The 21409-nt window shown below is 36.9% G+C and overlaps 1 protein-coding gene across 2 annotated transcripts in view; it reads left to right on the forward strand.

The window, feature by feature from the left end:
* The window catches only part of LOC132523003 (contactin-associated protein-like 3), a 187138-nt gene that overhangs the window by 141809 nt on the left and 23920 nt on the right, over nt 1–21409 (forward strand). For both annotated transcript variants that reach the window (XM_060153572.1, XM_060153573.1), the window contains exons 13-17: nt 1883–2080; nt 5682–5838; nt 11735–11862; nt 19683–19853; nt 20559–20777. In XM_060153572.1, the coding sequence (XP_060009555.1) occupies nt 1883–2080; nt 5682–5838; nt 11735–11862; nt 19683–19853; nt 20559–20777 (873 nt within the window). The remainder of the gene's footprint in view (nt 1–1882; nt 2081–5681; nt 5839–11734; nt 11863–19682; nt 19854–20558; nt 20778–21409) is intronic.

Consider the following 21409-nt stretch of genomic DNA (forward strand, 5'->3'; position numbering starts at 1 on the left):
TTGTGGAATATTAGGGAAACATAATGTGTCTTTGTTGGGGTCTTTTAAATAATATTTCTAGAAAGGGCAACCACTTAAAGTATTTTTTCAGAAGGACAGTTTTGAGGTTCTTTTCAACCTTTCCCTTCTCTCCACTTCAAAAGATTTCTATTATTACACCTTAACCATGCAAGACCATACATTTATCACACTGACCACCAACCTGTATGAACTATTCAGGCACATCATTTTTCTTTGTGCTCTAAGCCATGAAAATAAATGACACAGTGGCATGGGAACTGATGAACTCCTAAGCCTAACACAGCCTTCTGCATGCCTCCCTGTACCCTCATTTCATTTGATGGAAGAAACCCTGAGGGTGAATGGGAGTAGGTAATTACCAAAAATAATGCCAGGCACATTTAAGTAATTTTCCAGGAAAATGTTGAAATCTAAAATGTCTAGTGAAAACATGATTAAGGGGGAACACAATCTATGGATTTCAAGTTGCCATAGGAACACTCACAGCCCCCTTTAGTGAGCAGAGAGACAGGTGATCCGTTAAGTCTTTTCTCCTAATTGAATATAAAACTGCATTAGTCATGCTGACTCACAGTTTGTTCCTGTCCTGGCTAGTTTTTGCATATTTTGTGATGTTCTTTTCCATAGGCTTTGAATCGGAGGTTTATCCATGGCCCTTAGGGTTCTTTTCCCTGGATCTCTGGATGTATTTGATGTGTTAAGGGTTTGCAAACACCAGCATGGCTGTAGGTTTTTCCCAGACCCAAACTCTCAGGGCAGGAAAGGAGCAGGGGACCCCTCAGTGAGTTCCATGCAGCATTGTTTTGATTTTTGAACCTTGCTCATGTATTAGCTAGTAAAAAAAAATAAAAAATAAACACAAGGCTGTTTCCTGCCCCTGTAATATGGCAAGTTTGTGTGGATACTGATCATTTTATCAAATACATATTACAGAGGAAGTTATATGACATGACATTATAAATATAGTTGAATTAAGGCAGCTTGAGCTCAGCCTTTTAGCCACTGAGCCATGGGCCTTTTATACTGTGGGAGCTTCTATACATTCATGGTGGGAGGTTATTTTGGGGAAGATAAAAGAAGTCAAGGTGTTTTTCTTCTGTTATAAATATTGTGAAGTGTGCATTGTTTTTTAAATCTCTTGGAAAAATATAGGTAATCCATGTAATGGATTACCTATAATGGATGTCCAGCAGACATTCATGTAGCAATGGTTACTGCTAGGAATTGTTATATTAGATAGGAATTGTTACTGCAATGGTTACTGCTAGGAATTGTTATATTGTTATATTAGATACCCCAAGGCTCTGTGTTTTTTATTGCTGGCCATTGAACGAGTTGCTGACACATTATTAGTCAATTTTTGTCAAAAATACTTATTTTCCATTATTTTGCATGATCAAAATAATGGTTTTGGGGGCTGCTTGTTCCTCAAATGTGTCTTGTATACATTTCTTTGATTATCAGAGGAAAAGATGCTCAGTGAGATGAGGAATATGCTTGTTACAAACATAAGTATATACATGATAATCTTTAGCTTTCCTCTTATAGTAATGGAAAGAAAAAAATAAAAGCCAAAGAGTTCTCTTTATAACTTTGAGTATTATAATACAGAATTAAAAAAATTGACCCCCTGACAATGTTGACTATAGTAATGGTAATGCAAATTTCAATAAAGAGAATCCCTACTGTCAACATTTTAAGAATTCCACTCGCTGATTCCAATGTCAAAGAGATCTGATTGCTACAAAAATAAAAACCTTAATTCAGATAAAAGATGCTTCTGATTTCCATATTTACGTTTAATGATTCCATTCTCATCACAGTCTCCTTTCTCCCTCCCAACCCCTCTTCTGCCCACCAGACACTGCATGGACCTCAGTGCAGCACAATGGCTCCCACTTGGTTAGTGTCAAAAGCTCAAATGGAGAAAGCCCCCATCCTGTGTTTTTCAAGTACACAGCCAGCATGGACCAGCTCCAGGCCATAATTGACTATGTGGACCACTGCCAACAGAAGCTGACTTTCCACTGCAAGAAGTCAAGGCTTTCAACTCCCCATGGTGAGTAATCAGAGTAATCAGACATTGTGGGCTGTAGTCCCCACAGGTCACAATGGCCTGCCAGAGATGCATGAGAATCTGTGCCCATAGTGCCCGGATCACATCTGAAGTGACAGGGATACTCTTCTTTGGAGCAAAGACCAAGGTCTTTGCTCAAAGCCAGGAATGATCTGAAGTTTCTCCCTAGACTCAACTGGGCAACTGAGCAGTAAAAGCCTCCTAAGGAAGCCCCTGGAATGCTCAGTGCTCATCTGCCATGAAGGGCAGGGACATCTTAATTCTGTCTTATCTTGGGAAGGATTGCTAACAACAACATGGCTTAGTGATCTGGAGGTGATTATTCCATGAGATTCTTTTTCATAGACAATGCAATTAGTGTCTTGGCTAATTGTTAATTGGGGAACAACGTTGGTATCCCCGTCTCTTTCACACAACGTAAGTGCTACTAGTTTATTTCTCATATCTTTTCTTCTTTTGAAAATTCTTATGTTTAATTTTATATTTTTTTCCTTTGAAAAATCCCATTCTGTTGGAATGTGCAACCTCACTGCCTTCGTGAAACTGCTTGGCTTTCTGGAGGCTGGCCTGCCCCTTCTCTGATTAGGCATCTGGGGAGTGGAATGAGCAGAGGGCAGTAGGCAGGTTCTCTGAGTTCAAGCTCTTAGGACTTAGACAAGTCCCTGTCACTCAGCAGCTATGGGACTCAGGAAATCATTTTATCTTTTTTGAGTCTTCAGAGCTAAGACACTAACCTTGCCAGAACTTAATTGCACCACATCTATAAATGGCATGAAGTAAAGGCTACTTATTTGCATCTCTCCAGTTTATTGAATTTACAGTTAGTGCTAGTTAGTACTTACTGTTAGTTGATTGATGCCAAATAGATCACTGAGCTAAAATTGTATGTTCCCAGAAGAATGAGAAAGCTGCCTCCAGGAGAGTAAATTATTGTTATGGGTTGTCTAACCAGGGAAAACGAGGCAAAGACAGAGTAGTGTTGGAACCAACCACTAACAAAGTCATAAAACAAAACCACCCAGTGAGTCATGGAGCAAACGCATACAAATTAGCAGATGGTCTATTCCAGAACCTGGACACGACCCAGATCAGCAAAGAATTCCTGCCTGGAGGGCCAGTGTCTGCCTATTGATTTGCATGTGGTTGCTCAATTGTTAGCCCTTCGATATGTTAATAAATATATAAAACAGCAACAGCAGCAACAAAAACAAATATTTAAACAAGTATTTAATTGGGGCTGGGGGGAAAGATGGAAAGACTTATAAACTTAATAAACACCTGCTAAAAAAACAAAATAAGGGCCTTCATTAACCATACATGCCAAGTTATTTGCATTTCTTATATGCTGCTACTGGAGGATTGTTAGTACAAACTTAATTTAAACAAATTCACTACAGACCTATATATTTCCAGAAGTGTTTAATTAAGGTTGAGTTGAGGCAGGCAAATAGTGTAGCCCAATACACCTTAAAATTGTTGCACTAATTTGCTCGGTATTATCAATAGACACAAATGGGTGTGCAGAGCTTTGATGCTACTCTTGTGTGGAAGGAGTGAACACAACAAAGCCTGGGTCCCTCATTAGAAGGTTGCAATGTGAAAACAGTACAAGGGGACTGCAATGTGGGGAACAAGTAGCTTAGGAATTTTATAGGGTAGATTGGGGAATGTCAGTCAAAATTCAGTTCTCTCTCAAGAATTTTCCACTGTTCAAATTCTCAGAAGTTATCAGGAGACTGAGGAGGTGGTAATCTTGAGAGGAGATATAGCAAGTCTGGGGCCTCAGTGCAGCAGCTCTTGTGTAAGTTTTGTTTTCCAAGAGGGCCAGGGAGGAGCAGAGGGCCTAGGATCTTGCTAGGGTTCTGAAACATTTTTCCTTCAGCATCTTTAAGGTCTCTGTGTTACATATAGTTTCAGGGGATATGATTACAGGTGGCTAAAGAGGAAGTTGTATGACAGTAAGTGTTGACTCTAGGAAACCATTTGGTTGCCATACTATGAATGCTTAAGGTCATTGAGGATTGTAGCTGTGGCTGGAGAGAAGGACAGTGAACTATGGGCTAAAATAATTGAGGAAGTAGAGCCGTGCACCCTGGTCATTGCTACCTCTCCCATTCCTTTTCATTTCAGCCTCTAATTCTTCTTCATATTATTCCTAATTATTTCTTATGCAAATTCTCTAAGTTACTCAAAGGAATCTTGAATGGAGCCACATGCATTTTGTACCTTTAAAAAACACTTAATGATTTTCACTTTAGAGAGAAAAATGTAAACACACAGTAACACATTGGCATATAATGATTTCTTTGCTCTTCAAGTCGATGAAAGAGGATGTTGAATAATTACATTTTTAAGATGGAATTTTGAAAAATGTCTATTAAGTACCTATTAAATAATACACTAAAAAGATCTTCCACCCCCTAAAGATGTTTCCAACACATTAAAAAAAAAGATGGTTGATATTGATTTCTTGGCACACGTGTCACCCACTGGGCCTGCAGTGCGTGGTAATGAATGCAGTCCATGTGTTTACCAGCTGAGAGGTTGTCAGCAGAAGCAGAAGTCTCATTGAACAGGGAGCCATAATGAGCAGTGGCAATTGTAAGTTAGGGAGAAAGTTATTTCAGATTCTTAGTGGGGGCCTGATGGGGACAATTTAAGAGTTTGAAAGAGCACATGAAAATGGACAGGCACCTTTGCAGAATTGATGTCACTTCCGTTTCCCCTCCTGCCCTGATTCTCTGTTTACTAGGGACTGTTTCCCCTCCACCCTCCCGTGTGCGCCATCTTTTCTGATCATCCTCCCCCAGGTGTACTGTAATCCCACACTGGGGCCTCAGCAGCATCTTTAGTGTAAATGAGCAGTCCTGCAGAGCTGAGGCAGCCTCTGGCCCTGTCACTTAATTATACGTTGCACTGAGGAGGGGAATGAGCTGAAGAACTTGGTGTAGTTGTCTCGGACTTGCTCAAGCCGAAGACACCTCAGGCATGAAGAAGGCTTATCAGTGCCATTTCTTTAGTTTCCAAATACAGAGCAACCCATTCAGTATAAGAAGAAGCACGTCTCCAAGAAACTTTTAGGACATGCTAGGAAGTACATGTCTTAAACACATGCCAGTGTTTTTAGCTAATAAATAAAGTGAAAGAAATCCATATTTCTTATAATAACATTAAACATTTTAATGGCATTTTAGGATCTGAAACAGATTTTAGATTCAGTGTATAAATTACTGTGGTTTTTATTTTGATGACAATTCTTTCTTGAAAGTTATTTCCAAAGAAATTATGTAAGTGGAGTCCTCAAGAAAAGTTTGTAAATATCGTGCCTGAATGAGTTAGGGACTACATGCTCATTTTCTGATAAAAGAAAAAAATTTGGTGAAAACGTAAGTTTTGACATTAAAATATATATTTTTAAACAGTTGGAAGTCCTCTTAAAAATGATCCTATTGCACAGTTAAAATATGCTCACTTCTAAAGTAGTCTCTCTATGTTTTAAATAGAGTGAAGTAAACGAACTATATTGGGGAGGCAGGTAGTGGGGGGCAAAGTAGGTGTCACCTTTCTCATACTTGTCTTTCAGATGGAACCCCAGTGAGCTGGTGGGTTGGAAGAACCAATGAAACGCACACTTACTGGGGAGGTTCTCTGCCTGATGCTCAAAAATGTACTTGTGGATTAGAGGGGAACTGCATTGATTCTCAATATTACTGCAACTGTGATGCTGACCGGAACGAATGGTGATTTCCATATAATTTCCCTGTGCAACCTGTAATTTTTTTATTGCTTAAACGATGTACCTTAGGCAGACATTGGACACAACAGTATAATAAAGAGAAAAAATTAAAGTATTCCCTAGCAAGTTAAAAGTATAAGCTTTGATGTGTATGATATCATTAATCTGAAGCCTAAAATATTAGGTAGCTATTTTTGTTTACTTGTGAGTAACTAATCATGTCCATTTTATTTTTCTAGTAAGACAAAATAGGAATTAATGTTTCCCATTCACTGAAAGTGAAATATCTGACTTCTTAAAGTTAAGTTAATCCAGTTAATAAGATGACCACCCCTTGGCTGACCCAGGGCTGTTTGCTGACCTTCCTAATTGCCAGTTTCATTTTCTTAAATGGCCACACAGGGGAAACCAGACAAGGCCTTGAGTCCATGAAAGAGGATATACAGAATATAAAACTCTCCATTAAACTGGAGGTCTCAGAAGGCTGCAAACCCAAAGAAAAGGTAGACAAGGACAAATCATCCAGTAGGCACTCTGGGTAGAAAAAAATAGCTCCCTGAAAACTCATGTCTACAGACTTGCCCTCACACAGATTTGGAGCCCAAATTTATATGACTTGGATGGTCCTCAAATTAAGTTAACATAGCCACAGGTTGGCAGCACCACTGGCTCATCATAGGATTACATGAGATTCTCACTGGAGGCCTGCCCTCCCCCTTCACACAGACCTCACAGGATTCCCACAGATAAAATGCCACCAAAAATAAGCTCACAATCCAGGGTTATACAACACCAGAGGACAGATGTGGGAGGCAGAAGAAACCACAAAGTGTAGATGAGATGCCTAAAAGTCTCAGATCATGGATACATTCAAAACATAGATAAAATAAATATGTGAGCTGCTTGAAAAATCAAAACTGGAATTGAAACATGAGAAAGTGACCAGATCCTATTAACAAAGATGATTGTGATTTGCAAAAGAATATTAGCCAATGATAATATTTACCCAATTTAAGATTTGTTGGATCAGATATTAGACACAAGTGATCAGAAAATTGGTGAAATGGAAAATATGTGTAAATAAATGACACAGAACAGAGAGAAGCAAAATGGGATCGAGAAAAGCGGTGACATGGAGGAGTCATGTGGAGAAGATTGACAATGTGTCTGATTAAAGTTTCAGAAGAGAAGATTTGAGATAATGAAGAAGAGGAAATATTCAAATAGCAGAAAAATGTCCAGATTTGAGAAAACATTAGAATACCAAGCAGGATAAATAAAAGCAGATCCATATCTAGACACACCATGGTGAAATCAAAGAACACCAAAGAGAATGTTGAAAGGAGCAGAGATGAAAGCAAGACTCTTAAAGGAAAGACAGCCAGCCAGCAGAACCCCCCTGAACAGCCCAGGACCCAGCCCACAGAGGGCGGGACACACCCCTCACAGGTCGGAAGTGAAATAACTGTCAAACTCCCAGTGTTTACCCAGCTGATATTTTAAAAAGTGGAATAAAATTAAAATCCAGACAAACAGACACTGAAGAAATTTACCACTAGCAGACTCCACAAGCGGAATTTTTAAGAATGGTTTTCAGAATGAAAGAAAGTGATCTTATAAGGAAGGTCTCAGAGGCAGGAGGAAATATTGAGGAAAAAAAATTGTAAACTCAGAGGTTAAAAACTAAAAGAAAATACTAGACACTGATAACATGTGAACTGTATGTATGAATTTGAAACACGAGAAAACAGTCAGATCCTATTAACAGAGATGATTGTGGTTTACAAAAGAACTAAAAGAATGTTTAGAAATAAAAATATCATTGAAATTTAAAACTTGTTTTGTAAATATTTATTAGAATTAAATTGCTTAAAGTTTATGTCTTAAAATTTGTGTAACCTCTAAATAATAGAAACAAAGCATGTAATATTCAAATCAGTAGAGGGAAGAAAGAAAAAATGGGATTTTAAAAACTTAGTTAATACAAAAGAAGATAGAAAGTGAGACTTTAAAAAAAGAGAAAGCAATAAGTACAAGATAAAAGCTGGTGAGTAATCATGCACAATAAATATGACAAAAATAACCATTTAAATCCAGACGTCATATTGAATTAAAAACAAATATATCTTCTTTGTAAACCTAAGCATATTGAAAACAAAATGCCAAAAAAAAATTACCAGGCAAATATACGAAAAAGTAAGTAAAATTTTAAGGTTTAATGTGGACAAAGATCACTATTACTATAAGATATTGCTTAATTTCACTATAAAAAAACAACAATGCTAATAAATTTGTATGTTTCTAATAGAAATGACTCAGAATGTATACAGAAAAAAATTGACAAAACTGAAAGAAGAAATTTACAAATCGACCATGGTAAGAAGAGGTTTAAATGTACATCTGTTTGTAATTGGTAATCAAATGAACAAAAATTAATAAGATAGAATATTTTCAAATGAAATTAACAACTTGATTTGTTGGGAACATAAAATTGTAGAATACATAATTTTCTCAAGCACATGTAGTGCATTTTTGCAAACTGATTTTCTCAATATTCCATAAAGCAAAACTCAAAAAATTTTACAGTAGTTGTTATCCTATGAACAGTTTCTCTGATTACAATGCAATTAGGTGAGAAATGAATAATAGAAAGATTAAAAAATATACATGAGGCAATTCAAAACCACAATTGGAAAGACTGCAAACAAGGAAATAAAGATACATTACTCATAGAAAATATCGTTTTCAACAAAGAAAACCTAAGAGAATATACAGAAATATTATTGAAATTAATGAGAGTTTGGTAAGGCTACTTACTGAACCTTAGAATAACAGGATTCTTATCAAAAATGTGTTACTATAAGAAAATATAAAAACTACTAGCAGAAGGAACAAAAGGGTATAGTACCTTGGAATAAAGATAACAAAAATATGCAAGACTTTTGTAAAAAAGACATCATAAAACTTTATTATGAAAATACAAGAAGACCTAAATAAATGGAGACATCACACCACTGCCATGAATAGGAAAACTAAGCATCTCTCCTCCAAATAATTTTCTTGATTCCATTTAATTCCAAACAAATGCTAAACATTTGTTTATTTTTGGGGGTAGTGACAAACAGGTTCTAAAATTTATTTGGAAAAGAATGGTACATGAATAGGTAAGACGATTCTGAAAATGGAAACAATGTGGGGAGACCAGCCCTACCAGACATGAATAAGTCTTATGATGCCGCAGTAATTAATACAGTGTGAGTTTGCCGAAGGGATGAGCCAGTAGAACAGCTAACCCCAAAAAAGAGCCTGGGAGCTTTCAAAATGTGTAATTCTGGGTGATGAAAATTATGTTGTCGCCAGTCTCTCTTTCTCCCTAGCAATCATAAAACTTAAAGTTGACCCAGTATTTCTCCCCTGCAGCTTTCCCAACAACTCAAAGTAGTCAAAGCTCCATTATACCTCAAAAAAAAGTCTACTGAAAAACAAACAAACAAACAAAAAAACTCAGAAGAATTTCTAGAGCATTAGAAACTAAAACCAAAAAAAGGTGGATTTGGAAGTTCTCTTACTGAATGTTTAAAACTGTTTGTGAGAAATTTTCATACCTAGATATTCATGCAATCTTTACAAATTTTGGAAACAATTGAGAAGCAAGAAGAAAACAGATGTAACTAAAAATTAGGCAGTTTTGAATGAGTCTGGTGAACATGGCATATAATATCTTACATAAAGCATGGACAGTGGGAATAACCTGTACAAATAAAGAATTTTTAAATAAGAAGAGTTTAAAATTTTCTCAGATTCAGGAAGGTACTTTGCAAACAACAAAAGGACAAAAAGACTTTATGATGCTATCTGCCTTAATGCACACTACATGTATTATGATTTTTTTTAAGTTTTTTTCAGGGCTGTGAATGCATTGTCAATGTTAAAAACAGAATTAAAATGTAGCTTTTTGCTATATAGAAAGTGTAGCTTTTAAAAGGTTCCTTAAGGGCTTCCCTGGTGGCCCAGTGGTTGAGAGTCCGCCTGCCGATGCAGGGGATGTGGGTTCGTGCCCCGGTCCGGGAAGATCCCATATGCAGCGGAGCGGCTGGGCCTATGAGCCATGGCCGCTGAGCCTGCGCGTCCGGAGCCTGTGCTCCGCAACGGGAGAAGCCACAACAGTGAGAGGCCTGCGTACCACAAAAAAAAAAAAAAAAAAAAGTGCCTTAAAATTCAAAGATCCTCAATGAAGAACTTATGCACTTACATTTTTCCTCTAAGATGTTCTACCAAAATAGCAATCACGGGAATTAAAATACTATTTGTAATGTTTACTGATATTAAATACCAGGAATTGATTTGGTGTGCTCTCCCTGTGTTTATAACAAAATAAGTTTCCAGACTGACCCCCTCCCGCATAATCCAGTGACATCTTCTAGCTTGTGAATACCGTTCCCAACAAAGTCAGGTGTTATGTGCTTGGGATGAAGCCTGTGTACTTCTAACAGCAGGAGTTGCAGGGGCTTCACTAGATAAAGCCATGTTGTTTAATTCAGTCTGATTTTTTGACGCAATCTGATTTTTAAAAATTGTTTCTTAAATTTTAGGGTTTTATTTCATATTTTTCATATCTTACCATATGCACTGCCAGTCACTTTGTTCAAATTTTTAAACAAAATAAAAATCTTAATAATTTTACATTTTCTAACTTAAAAGAATATTTTGATGCCTAGCAGAATTGGAATGATTAACTATTAAGTTAGGAAGACTTTTTTTGCAGGAAAGCTGTCAGGTTGAACCATGTGAAACAGCTGATTTTTTGACCTGCAAAAGTGGCAGTTTCAAATGTTTCAACTTATATATACAAGAGTGAGTGGTGGCTTTGTAATTATTTGGAATTAAAACTTACTAGGTTCTACACAGAACAATAAATTAGACAAACTAGTATTTGTTCATAAATCAGAAGTACGTATGTAATTGAAGTATACAATGAAAAATATGAACAGCTTACAAGGTATAGAAAAACCTTCCTACTTTGTCCAGAGAGGACGGTGGTTGTACAACCAACTTACCAGCCAGGTCCTCTGGCTCCTGTTCCAATCCTATTGTATTAAACCATAGATATTAATATATCCCCAAATAGTCACTTACATGATGATATTATTGGTATTGTTATTATTTATAACATCCACTGGGGGGCATTGATGGTGGGTTTTATGTTTACATCCCCAACACACAGGGCCTGGCAAATAGAAGCATAATAAGTGTTTGTCGAATGAATGGATGGTGACAATCTTTGGCAAAGCACTTTCCCATGCATTAGCCCATTTATTAATTTTAAGAATATATTGTATCATATCTTCATCATGGTTTTGAATCAGTATTTTGTTTTGATTTTGTTTTTAAATTTATGGCTTCAACAAATAAGGAAATGCCTCATAACCACAGTAGGAATTTCTGAAACTTTAGTAAAAAAAAAAAAAAAGTCCAAGTATTGAAAACCTAAGTCTTGTCAGTCAGGTGGTTTTGTTTTTTGTCTTTTTTTTTTTTTAATGAAGGAAGATTGCTGTTGCTTCTGTAAATTCTGCATTTAAGTATTACACAGTGGCTGAATTGGAAAGAACAATGAGCTGCTAATTGCACTGAAATGTAATCTCATGCCTGTATCCGTGACCATAATTTTGGACCTGCCTGCTTTCTTCTCTATGGTCACGTAGATGAACAAAGGTCTCTGGTCCTCAGAAGACCTCATTCAATATATTAGTATGTTTGTAAGTGTTCAGATGAGATGTTTGATTTCCCTATTGTTATGTACTTACAAATTTAGCTTAATACCCCTTGAACTGCAATCAAAGACTATTACTCTTCTGTACATTATTCAGAATAATGTTAAGGTGGTTGTATTTGTTTTCTAGGACCAGCAACACAGTAGTCCTTTCCCATAAGAAGCACTTGCCGGTCACTCAGGTTGTGATGAGAGACACAGGGCGACCATATTCTGAAGTGGCTTATACACTGGGGCCTCTGCTCTGCTCGGGGGACAGTAAGTAGTGGCAAGAGGAACTGTCTTCATCCTAATACATTTCAATCTTTTAAGAGAAATCGAACTGCCTGGGTTCATAAAAACACTGTCTGTACTGATAATCTGTACTTCATTAGGAATGTATTAACTTTATAAAATAAGTGTATATTGTTAATGTAATTGAGAAAAAACATATTACCTCTGGATTATGTAGAGGTATCTTTTATATGACATTTACATGAGACTGTGCTGCAAAGATTCATGGAATCATCTGAAATATATCACTTGTTCAGCAAACATCTAATATGTACCTACTAAGTATAAGGCACTTTGCTGAATGCCTGAAATTGGTAAGATAAGGAGAAAATGAGAGGACAGAACCCATCAAGTGTATCTAGTCATTAATGCCTTCTGACAATTCTGAATTTTTACACAGGAAGTCTCGATGCTCCTAACTCCACTTACCCCTCCAACTGCATCTTGTGTATCCTTCATGCCCCCAAAATAACTGAAATAAAATATATGAGTTCTATCTTTAATTTTCAAACTTCTACTCTCTCTTGAATATCAGTCCTTCTCCTCCATCTCGTCCATTGCTCCCCAGAAACTGCTTTTTCCTGTCACCAATGAGAACTCAACATTTCTAAATCCAATTCTTATTCCCTGATATCATCTGAGTTGACCCGTCAGCAACTTTGGATTCCTCCCATGATTCAAACTTCTTTAATTCACTTTCTTTACGTGGTGGCCAGCATACCACAAAATTTTCCTACCCTCCTCTCCCCAACCTTCCTTCACTTCGCCAGCAGGATAACGTTGGGGTTCCCCAGGGCTCTATGCTCTGCCCTCTCTCCTCTCTGCTCTCAACTGGTGATCTTCTCCCATCATCTCATGGCTTTAAATACGGCATGGGCATCAGTGACCTCCACGCCTATACCTATACCTAGTCTTCCTGAACTCCCAGCTCCTGCATCCAGCTGGCTATTCCGTACTTCTTCATTCCAATTGGCATTTCAAACCCAACTTGTCAAAAAAATGAGAAAAGAAAAAGAAAGCATTTCCACACCAACCTTCCTCAAATCAATGCATAGCAACTCCATTCTTCCTGTTGCTTCTTAGACTGAAAACATTACAGTCACTCATAACTTCTCTTTTCTATCATAACCCACATCTAATCCATCAGCAAATCTTATTGGTTCTAACTGCAAAAATGGATCCAGAATTTATCTCCATTACCACCTGTACCTGGATTGTTGCTGTGGCCCCATAACTGGCCTACCCGCTACTGTCTCTGCCCACTTAGCTGATACTCCACACAAGAGCCAGAGGGAATAAAATCAGGTCACGTCAGTCCTCTGCCCCAAACTCTCTTCTGGCACTCATCTCAGAGGAGAGGCCAAAGTACAATGTCCACCAAGGCCACAGTAGCCATGTTGCCCTCTGAGCCAGGCAGTACCACAGTGGGGCCTGTGGAACCACAACCCTCCCTGGGGCCCCATAGGAGGTGTTGCCATGTGAGGGAACCCTGGCATTTCTGAACCTTGCTATTGGAAAAAAAAGAGGGTCCTATTTCAGATAATAAAAATACTGAGATGCAGATAGTCAAAATGTAGAAAGCCTATGAACGTGCCTTGACTCGATGATAGTATAGTTATTTTTCTCACTCATAATATAAATATGCAAACCACAGTTCTCTTTCTGGATAAGGTGAAGCAAATACAACCCACCCCATCTCTCTCACTGAACTCACCCATAAAACCTGGACAGAATGCATGAAGCAGTTATCTCAGGACTCTGGAAAGCAAATAGCAGCGGGGAAGAGAAAGCAAAATTCACCATTTATTTTTTCCTCCAGTATCTCTCAGCTGCTGGGTCCCAGATGGAGAGAGTCCCAGGAGAAGTCCTCTAGTCCTAGTTGGAGGAGGGGACAGGGAGCTCCTAACTGTGAGAGAGCACGGTAGTCTCATTTCTCCCCTTCTCTCTGTTTTCTGAGGTTCCAGTTCCCAGGGAGCCCCATGGCAATAGTGGTAGAAGCTGCCTCAGAAACACACAAGAGCCAGAACTCCAAGGAAAGGCATCTTCTGCTCTGGACAGGGGAGCCCTGACTCTACGACAGTGGCAGACTCATGTTACTTTTGTTTTCTTTCTCTGTTTACCCATCACTAGGCAATGGACATATGTACAGGTGCAGGAGTGAATAGGAAAGCACAATAAATCAGGCTGAATAGAGCCCTAGTTTTCTGGTTGTATGATTGAAAAGGGAGCTGCAGGGAATTGGAAAGTATCTGGAAGAGCACAGAGAGGGAAGAGTTCAAGAGAGTGATGCCACAAGTTGTCTATGAAGTCCTGGGTTCACCTCAGAGCTACACATGCCTGGATCTGCTCCTAATTATAGACCAAAGTTGAGAACTGAAGAGGCTACCATCCAGGACTCAGACTGGCCACTGAGTGGTGCAGAAGTGAGGCAGAGTTGAATAGTACTGCAAAAGCTTTGAAAACTGGACAGCCATAGGAACCATGGACCATGCATGGAGGACAGGTTGGAATGTGTGGCCAGATCCTAACCAGGACAGCTGCCTGCAAAATAAGAAAAATATCAACATGCACTTTGAATTTAAGCAAAGCCCAGAATTTGTTAACATAATATTTTAAAGATCTAGGAAATAGTCCAAAATTACTTCGCATACAAAGAACCAGAAAAATCCAAGTTTGCATAAGCAAAGGTAATCAACAGATACCAATGACACAGAGTTTAGAATTATCTGATAAAGACACTAAAACAGCTATTACACAAAAACTCTAACAAGTAATAATACATGCTTTTGAAACAAATAGAAAAAGAAAAAGTTTCAGCAAAGAAATAGGATATATAGAGGAGAGCTAAATGGAAACTTTAGAAATAAGAAGTACGGTAATGGAAATGAAAGATGCACTGGATGGGTTAAATAGCAGATTTGAGATGAAACAGTCAATGACACTGAGGATAGATAAATAGAAAGTATTCAATCTGAACAAGAGAAAGAAAAAAGTTTGAAAAAAAATGAACAGGGCCTCAGGGACCTGTGGGTTAATAATAAAAGATATAACATTCATGTAATTGAATTTCCAGAAGAAGAGAGGAAAGAGTGCTGGTGCTGAAAAATATTTGAAAAACTAATGGCTGAAAACTTTAAGTTTGGCAAAAGAGAGACTTGAGAAGTTGAATGAACCTGAAACAGTATAAACTCAAAGAAATTCACATCTAGACATATCATAAACAAACTGATGTGAAAACTAAAGACAATGAGAAACTTTTTGAAATCAGCTAGAGAGAATAATGATGCATTGCCTATAGTGAAACACCAATTCAAATGACAGTAAGTTTCTCATCAGAAATATAGAGGTCAGAAGGAAGTGGCAAAACATTTCTCAAGTGCTGAAAGTAAAGAATTGTCAGTCCAGAATTCTATGTTAAGCAAAAATATACTTCAGGAATGAAGGTAAAATTTTTTAAAATTTCAAATGAAAGAAAGCTGAAAGCGTTCATCGCCTGAAGCCATCCTTTAAAAGAATTTCTAAAGGAAGTTTTTTTAGATAGAAAGGAAATGATATCAGAAGGAAATTTTGAACTTTGGGAATAAAAAAATCAACATTAGAAATAGTAAATAACTGGGTAAATTTATAGATTATTCTCCTATTGAGTTATTTTAAATATATCTGAGGGTTGAAAGCAAAAAATACATTATTTCACAGGGTCACAGGGTTTTAATTTTGTGTGGATATAATACACATGGCAACAACAACATAAACAGGAGTAGGTAAAAGGACAAAATTGTTGTCAAAGTTTTTACAAATCACTTGAAGTGATTAAAACATAGATTCTAAGCATACTAAGAAAGGTAAGTATATATATTGTAATCCTTAAAGGAACCAATTAAGAAACTGCTATACAAATAGAATACTGAAAAATGTTTAAATAACCCAAAAGGAGACAGAAAAAGGAAAACAGAAGAACAAAAAAATAGAACAAATAGGAAAAAATAATAAAATGATAGAACTAACATATCAACATTTGTATTTAATGTAAGTGGTCTAAGTAAACCAATTAAAAGACAGATTGTTGTGACTCAACTATAGGCTGTCTATAAGAAATTCAATTCAAATATAATGACATAATAAAAGAATATGATGGAGAAAGATATACTACACAAACATGAATTTAAAGAAATCTGGAGTTTTTACTAAAATTTTTGCTTGCAAGCAAAGAAAATTAATACATATAAAAAAGGACCAAGAAGACTGAAGAATCTTAAATGTGTATGCTAATAACTGAGCTTCAAAATACATAAAGCAAAAACTGACAGGGTGGAAAGGCGAAATAGAGAAATTCATAATTATCATTAAAAAGTCCAATACTGCTCTCTCATTAGCTTATGGAACTAATAGAGGGAAAATCAGCAAGGATATAGAAGACCTGAATGTCACCAGAAAACAAATGAATCTAATTGACATTTATAGAATACTCTACCAACAGTAGAATACACATTCTTTGCAAATGCACATGAATCTTTAACCCAGATACAGCATATTTAGTGTCATAAAACAAACTTTAACCAATATTAAACAGGAATAAAGACACAGACTTACTAGAGAATGGACTTGAGGCTATGGGGAGGGGGAAGGGTAAACGGTGACAAAGCGATAAAGAGGCATGGACATATATACACTACCAAAAGTAAGGTAGTTAGCTAGTGGGAAGCAGCCGCATAGCACAGAGAGATCAGCTCGGTGCTTTGTGACCGCCTGGAGGGGTGGGATAGGCAGGGTGGGAGGGAGGGAGACGCAAGCGGGAAGAGATATGGGAATATATGTATATATATAACTGATTCATTTTGTTGTGAAGCTGAAACTAACATACCATTGTAAAGCAATTATACTCCAATAAAGATGTTAAAAAAAAAAAACAATTTAAATCTTACAAAATGCAAGATTTGACATAATTGAATTAAATTAGAAATAAATAAAAAAGTTAGTGAGAAAGTCTCAAAACACTTAGAAATTAAACACCAAACTGTCAAATAATACCTGAGTCAAGGAAAGGTCTCAATAGATATGATAAAATATATTGAACTGAATGAAAATTAAAGTACAGTGTATCAAAATTGGTAGTATGCAGTTATAGCAGTGCTTAGAGGGATATTGAGAGCAATAAATGCTTATATTATGAAAGAAAAAAGATCTCAATTCAATAATGTAAGACTTCACCCAAAAAAAAAACCAAACTAGAAATAGAAGAGAAAAATAAACCTAAAGCAAGCAGAAAGAAGGAAATAATAAAGAATAGAAATCAAGTAAATTAAAATCAGAGTATATAAAAACAAAGAAAGATTCTTTTAAAATATTAATAAAATTGATAAACCTCGAAGAAAACTATCCAAAGAAAAGAGAAGATAAAAATTATCACTATGAGAAATGAGAGTTGGGATAACACTACAGACCCCACAGACATCAACAGTATAATAAAACTATACTACAAACAACTCTACACGTATTAATTCTACAACATAGATGAAGTGGACCAATTCCTTAAAAACCGCTAACAGCCAAAACTTTCTTAAGATAAACCAGACAACTGGGATAGACCTAATAGTATTAATGGAATTGAATTTGTAGTTAAAAACCTTCTGAAAAAGAAATCCAGACCAAGATTGTTTCACTGATGATTCTACCAAAGAAATAATACCATATCTGCACAACCTCTTTCAGAAAATAAAAGAGGAAATTCGTTCCAACATTTTAAGGAGAGCATTGCTTTGATATCCAAACTAGACGAAGAAGTGCAAAAAAATGATAACTACTGATAATGTTATTACCAACACAGATGCGAAAATCCTCAACAAAACATTAACAAATAATCCAGGAATATTTTTAAAAATGCACCACCACCAACTGCAGTTTATCCCATGATGCAAGACTGATTCAGTATTTGGAAGATGATCAGTTTGATCTACCACGTTAACAGTCTAAGGAAGAAAAATCACTCCAGGTCTTTTTCTATATCAATTAATATGAACATTATAATTTGAATTATTATGATAACAAATTCAACATGATAATTTACATCATAATAGCATTTATAATAAAATTCTTAGCAAACTAGGTATAAAAGGAAAATTCTTAAACTTAATAGGACAGTATCTGTACAAAACAGCGAGCATCATAATAATTGGTGAAAAACTGAATGCTTTCCCCCTAAGGATGGGAACAAGATAAGGATATCCAATCTCACCACATCTATTCAACAACTTTGATCATATGGGAAGTCCTAGCCACGGCAATAATGTAAGAAAGAAAATAAGTGCATACAGCCTGGAAAGCAAGAAAGAAAACTCTATTCACACATATATACATACGATTGCCTACGTAGAAAATCTCAAGGAACGTCCCCCCACCCCGGCAAAAACAAAAACAAAAACCCTACTAGGTCTTATTAAGTGAGCTCAACAAGATCACAGGATACAAGGTCAACAGGAGACAAATCAGTCATATATGCTAGCAATGTATAAATGGAAACCAAAATTTACAAGACAAAGTCATTTCCAATAGCTAGAAAGAATATAATACTTAGGTATACATTTAACAAAAACATGTATAAGATCTGTAACTCATCAAAAAGTGACTAAACACTGAAGAAAGGAATCAAAGAATCTAACTAAAGGGAGAGATGTACTGTGTTCATGGATTGGAAGACTCAATATAGGAAAGATGTCAGTTCTCCCCAAGTTAAAAACACACTTCACCAAAGAGGATATAAGAATGGCAAATAAGCACATGAAAAGATGTTCAACATCATTACCTATTAGGGAAGGCAAATTAAAACCACAACGAGATACTACTACACGCCAATTTGGATTGCTAAAATAAAAGAAATATATACTCACAATACCAAATGCTGGTGAAGATATGAAACAACTGTGTCTCTTATACATTGTTAATGGGAATTAAAAATGGTACAGTCACTCTGGAAAACTGTTTGGCAGTATCTTATAAAGTTAAACATACTTACCATATGACCCAGTGATTATACCCCTGGGAATTTACCCTACAAAAATGGAAACATATGTCCACACAAAAACCTTTACACGAATGTTTATAGAAGTTCTATGTGTAATTGACCAAATCTGGAAAGTCCCCTAGTGTTCTTGAATGTGGACAAATAAACTGTGGCAGATCCATAGGATGGAATATTACAGAGCAGTAGAAAGGAATAGATATTGACATGCAACAGCTCGAATGAATCTCAAAGGCTTTATGTTGAGTGAAAGAAGTCAATCTCAGAGGGTTGCATGCTGCATGACTCTATTTATATGCTATTTGGAAAAGGCAAAACTATAGGGACAGAGACTAGTTCATGATTGCCAGGGCTTAAGGGTGGTTGGAGGTTGTGACTATAAGGAAATAGCAAGAGGGAGGTTTTTGGGGTGATGGAACTGTCTTTTATTCTGATTTTAATGATGGCTATGCAAATCCACAAATGTATTAAAAGTTATATAACTGTATGTCCCTAAAAAGTCAATTTTACTTGATGATAATTCAAAAAATAATATTGTTTTTAAAAAAACACGGGTCATTTCCAAAGTGATTGTCCCTCCACTCAGTTGCAACCATGTCCAGGTTCTTAATCCTCAAAAGAATCACTATTTGGACATTCATGTCATGGCTACATGTTCAGAAGAACCACAAAATGAAGGCTTTTAAAGATAAATAATGCAATGAATGGTAAAAATCCTAGAAATATAAAAAGTCATTGTTGTTTGTTTTGTTTCATTGTTATTTTCACTTTTTTTTCTTCTTGTAAACAGATTCATTTTGGAATTCAGCTTCCTTCAATACTGAGACTTCATACCTTCATTTCCCTACATTCCGAGGAGAGCTTAGCGCTGATGTGTCTTTCTTTTTTAAGACCACAGCTTTTTCGGGGGTGTTTGTAGAGAACCTGGGGATCACAGACTTCATCAGGCTAGAGCTGCGAGGTGAGTTGCCCACCCTGGGCAAAGCCATGGGGTACTCAGTTATTAACAATAACCTCGTTAGTAACGTAATTTCTGATGTATTGCCATGCTTCCTTTGTCGGTTGTATTTCTTGATTAAATGCTAAAATTCTATGATTTTAAATAATTATTTTTAATAGAAAGTAAAGCAGTGATTCACGAAACATACAACAGTCTATACAATTCCTTGTTGTCTTAATTCTATGTGCAATCAGGATATTAAACCAAACTGGTCAAATAACTGCTGACTAAATCACAAAATTATGTGATTTAATTGACTAGTCATACTGTTTATGTATGTAGACAAAGCTTAATTTCTTACTTTGTGAATTTCACATAGTGCTTTTAAAACTATATTAAGATTTAAACCACCTTTAAATAAACTCACTTATACCTATGAAGTCAGATAAAATGTTAGTTGTATTTTTATAGGTAAATATCTCTATTGCTTAGGGCTTAGCAAGATGAATAGTAAACTCTAAGAAGAAGTATGTTAAAGTCAGCTTTGCTTTTTGCTTTTGCTTTTGCTTTTTTTTTTTTTTACCAGCTCAGACTGACATTTGTCTGCATCAATATCATGGTCTTCTTTCATAAGGAGCATGTCATGGTGCTTTTTTCATGTCTACTCAAGACCAAATTTTCTCCCCTGTGAATGAACTTGACCAGCTCTCCTATCTTTATTTCCAGCCCCTGCAGAAGTGACCTTTTCCTTTGATGTGGGGAATGGGCCTTGTGAGGTCACGGTGCAGTCCCCCACTCCCTTTAACGACAATAGGTGGCACCATGTGAGGGCAGAACGGAACGTTAAAGAAGCATCCCTTCAAGTGGATCAGCTCCCTAGGGAGACCCAAACTGCCCCAGCTGATGGGCACGCCCGCTTGCAGCTCAACAGCCAGCTCTTCGTGGGTGAGTGCTGCTAGCGGCTTGTAACTGAGCTGTGCTGTGAATGCAGAGGTGGACCGAGAGATACTCACAGCTACAGCAGTAGTGATAATAGTAATTGCCACAGTGACTACTATCGGCCCTGGTGGGAGGCAGAGATAGTGAATAAAATCCTCTGAACTGAGAAGGAACTTTGGGACTGAAAATCGAAGCAGGCAACTCCGTAAAGGGCAATTATGAAGTTGATTGTGGGTAACTTACATCCAGGGGACGATGAGCCAGAGACGTTCACAGCTTCACTTCGTGCCACGGAAAAGGCTCCTGGGGGATTTAAAGGAGCCAAAACTAAAAATAGAATCTGACTACCAAGTGAGAAGCACCCATGGTCAGGAATCGGGATTTTTTCCTCCCCAAGGGGGTCTCATGACCACCTGCATCAGCAAAAGGCACTCTTCCAGTTTTCATATTAGATGAAGGCAAGGGTAAAGGTTGATAAGGAACTTATCTGGCTGGGATGCATTCCGTGTGAGTAAGCTAAAGCTCAGTCCCCCAGAAAGAGGGGGGGGTGGGACTGCGGGCCTAAGATGGAGCTGACAAAAGGGAGTCAGTGTGGTTCAGCCACACAGACACTATGTACCAAGAGCTCATTTAATATA

The sequence above is a fragment of the Lagenorhynchus albirostris genome, chromosome 7, assembly GCF_949774975.1.
Source record: "Lagenorhynchus albirostris chromosome 7, mLagAlb1.1, whole genome shotgun sequence".
Classification (NCBI taxonomy): Eukaryota; Metazoa; Chordata; class Mammalia; order Artiodactyla; family Delphinidae; genus Lagenorhynchus; species Lagenorhynchus albirostris.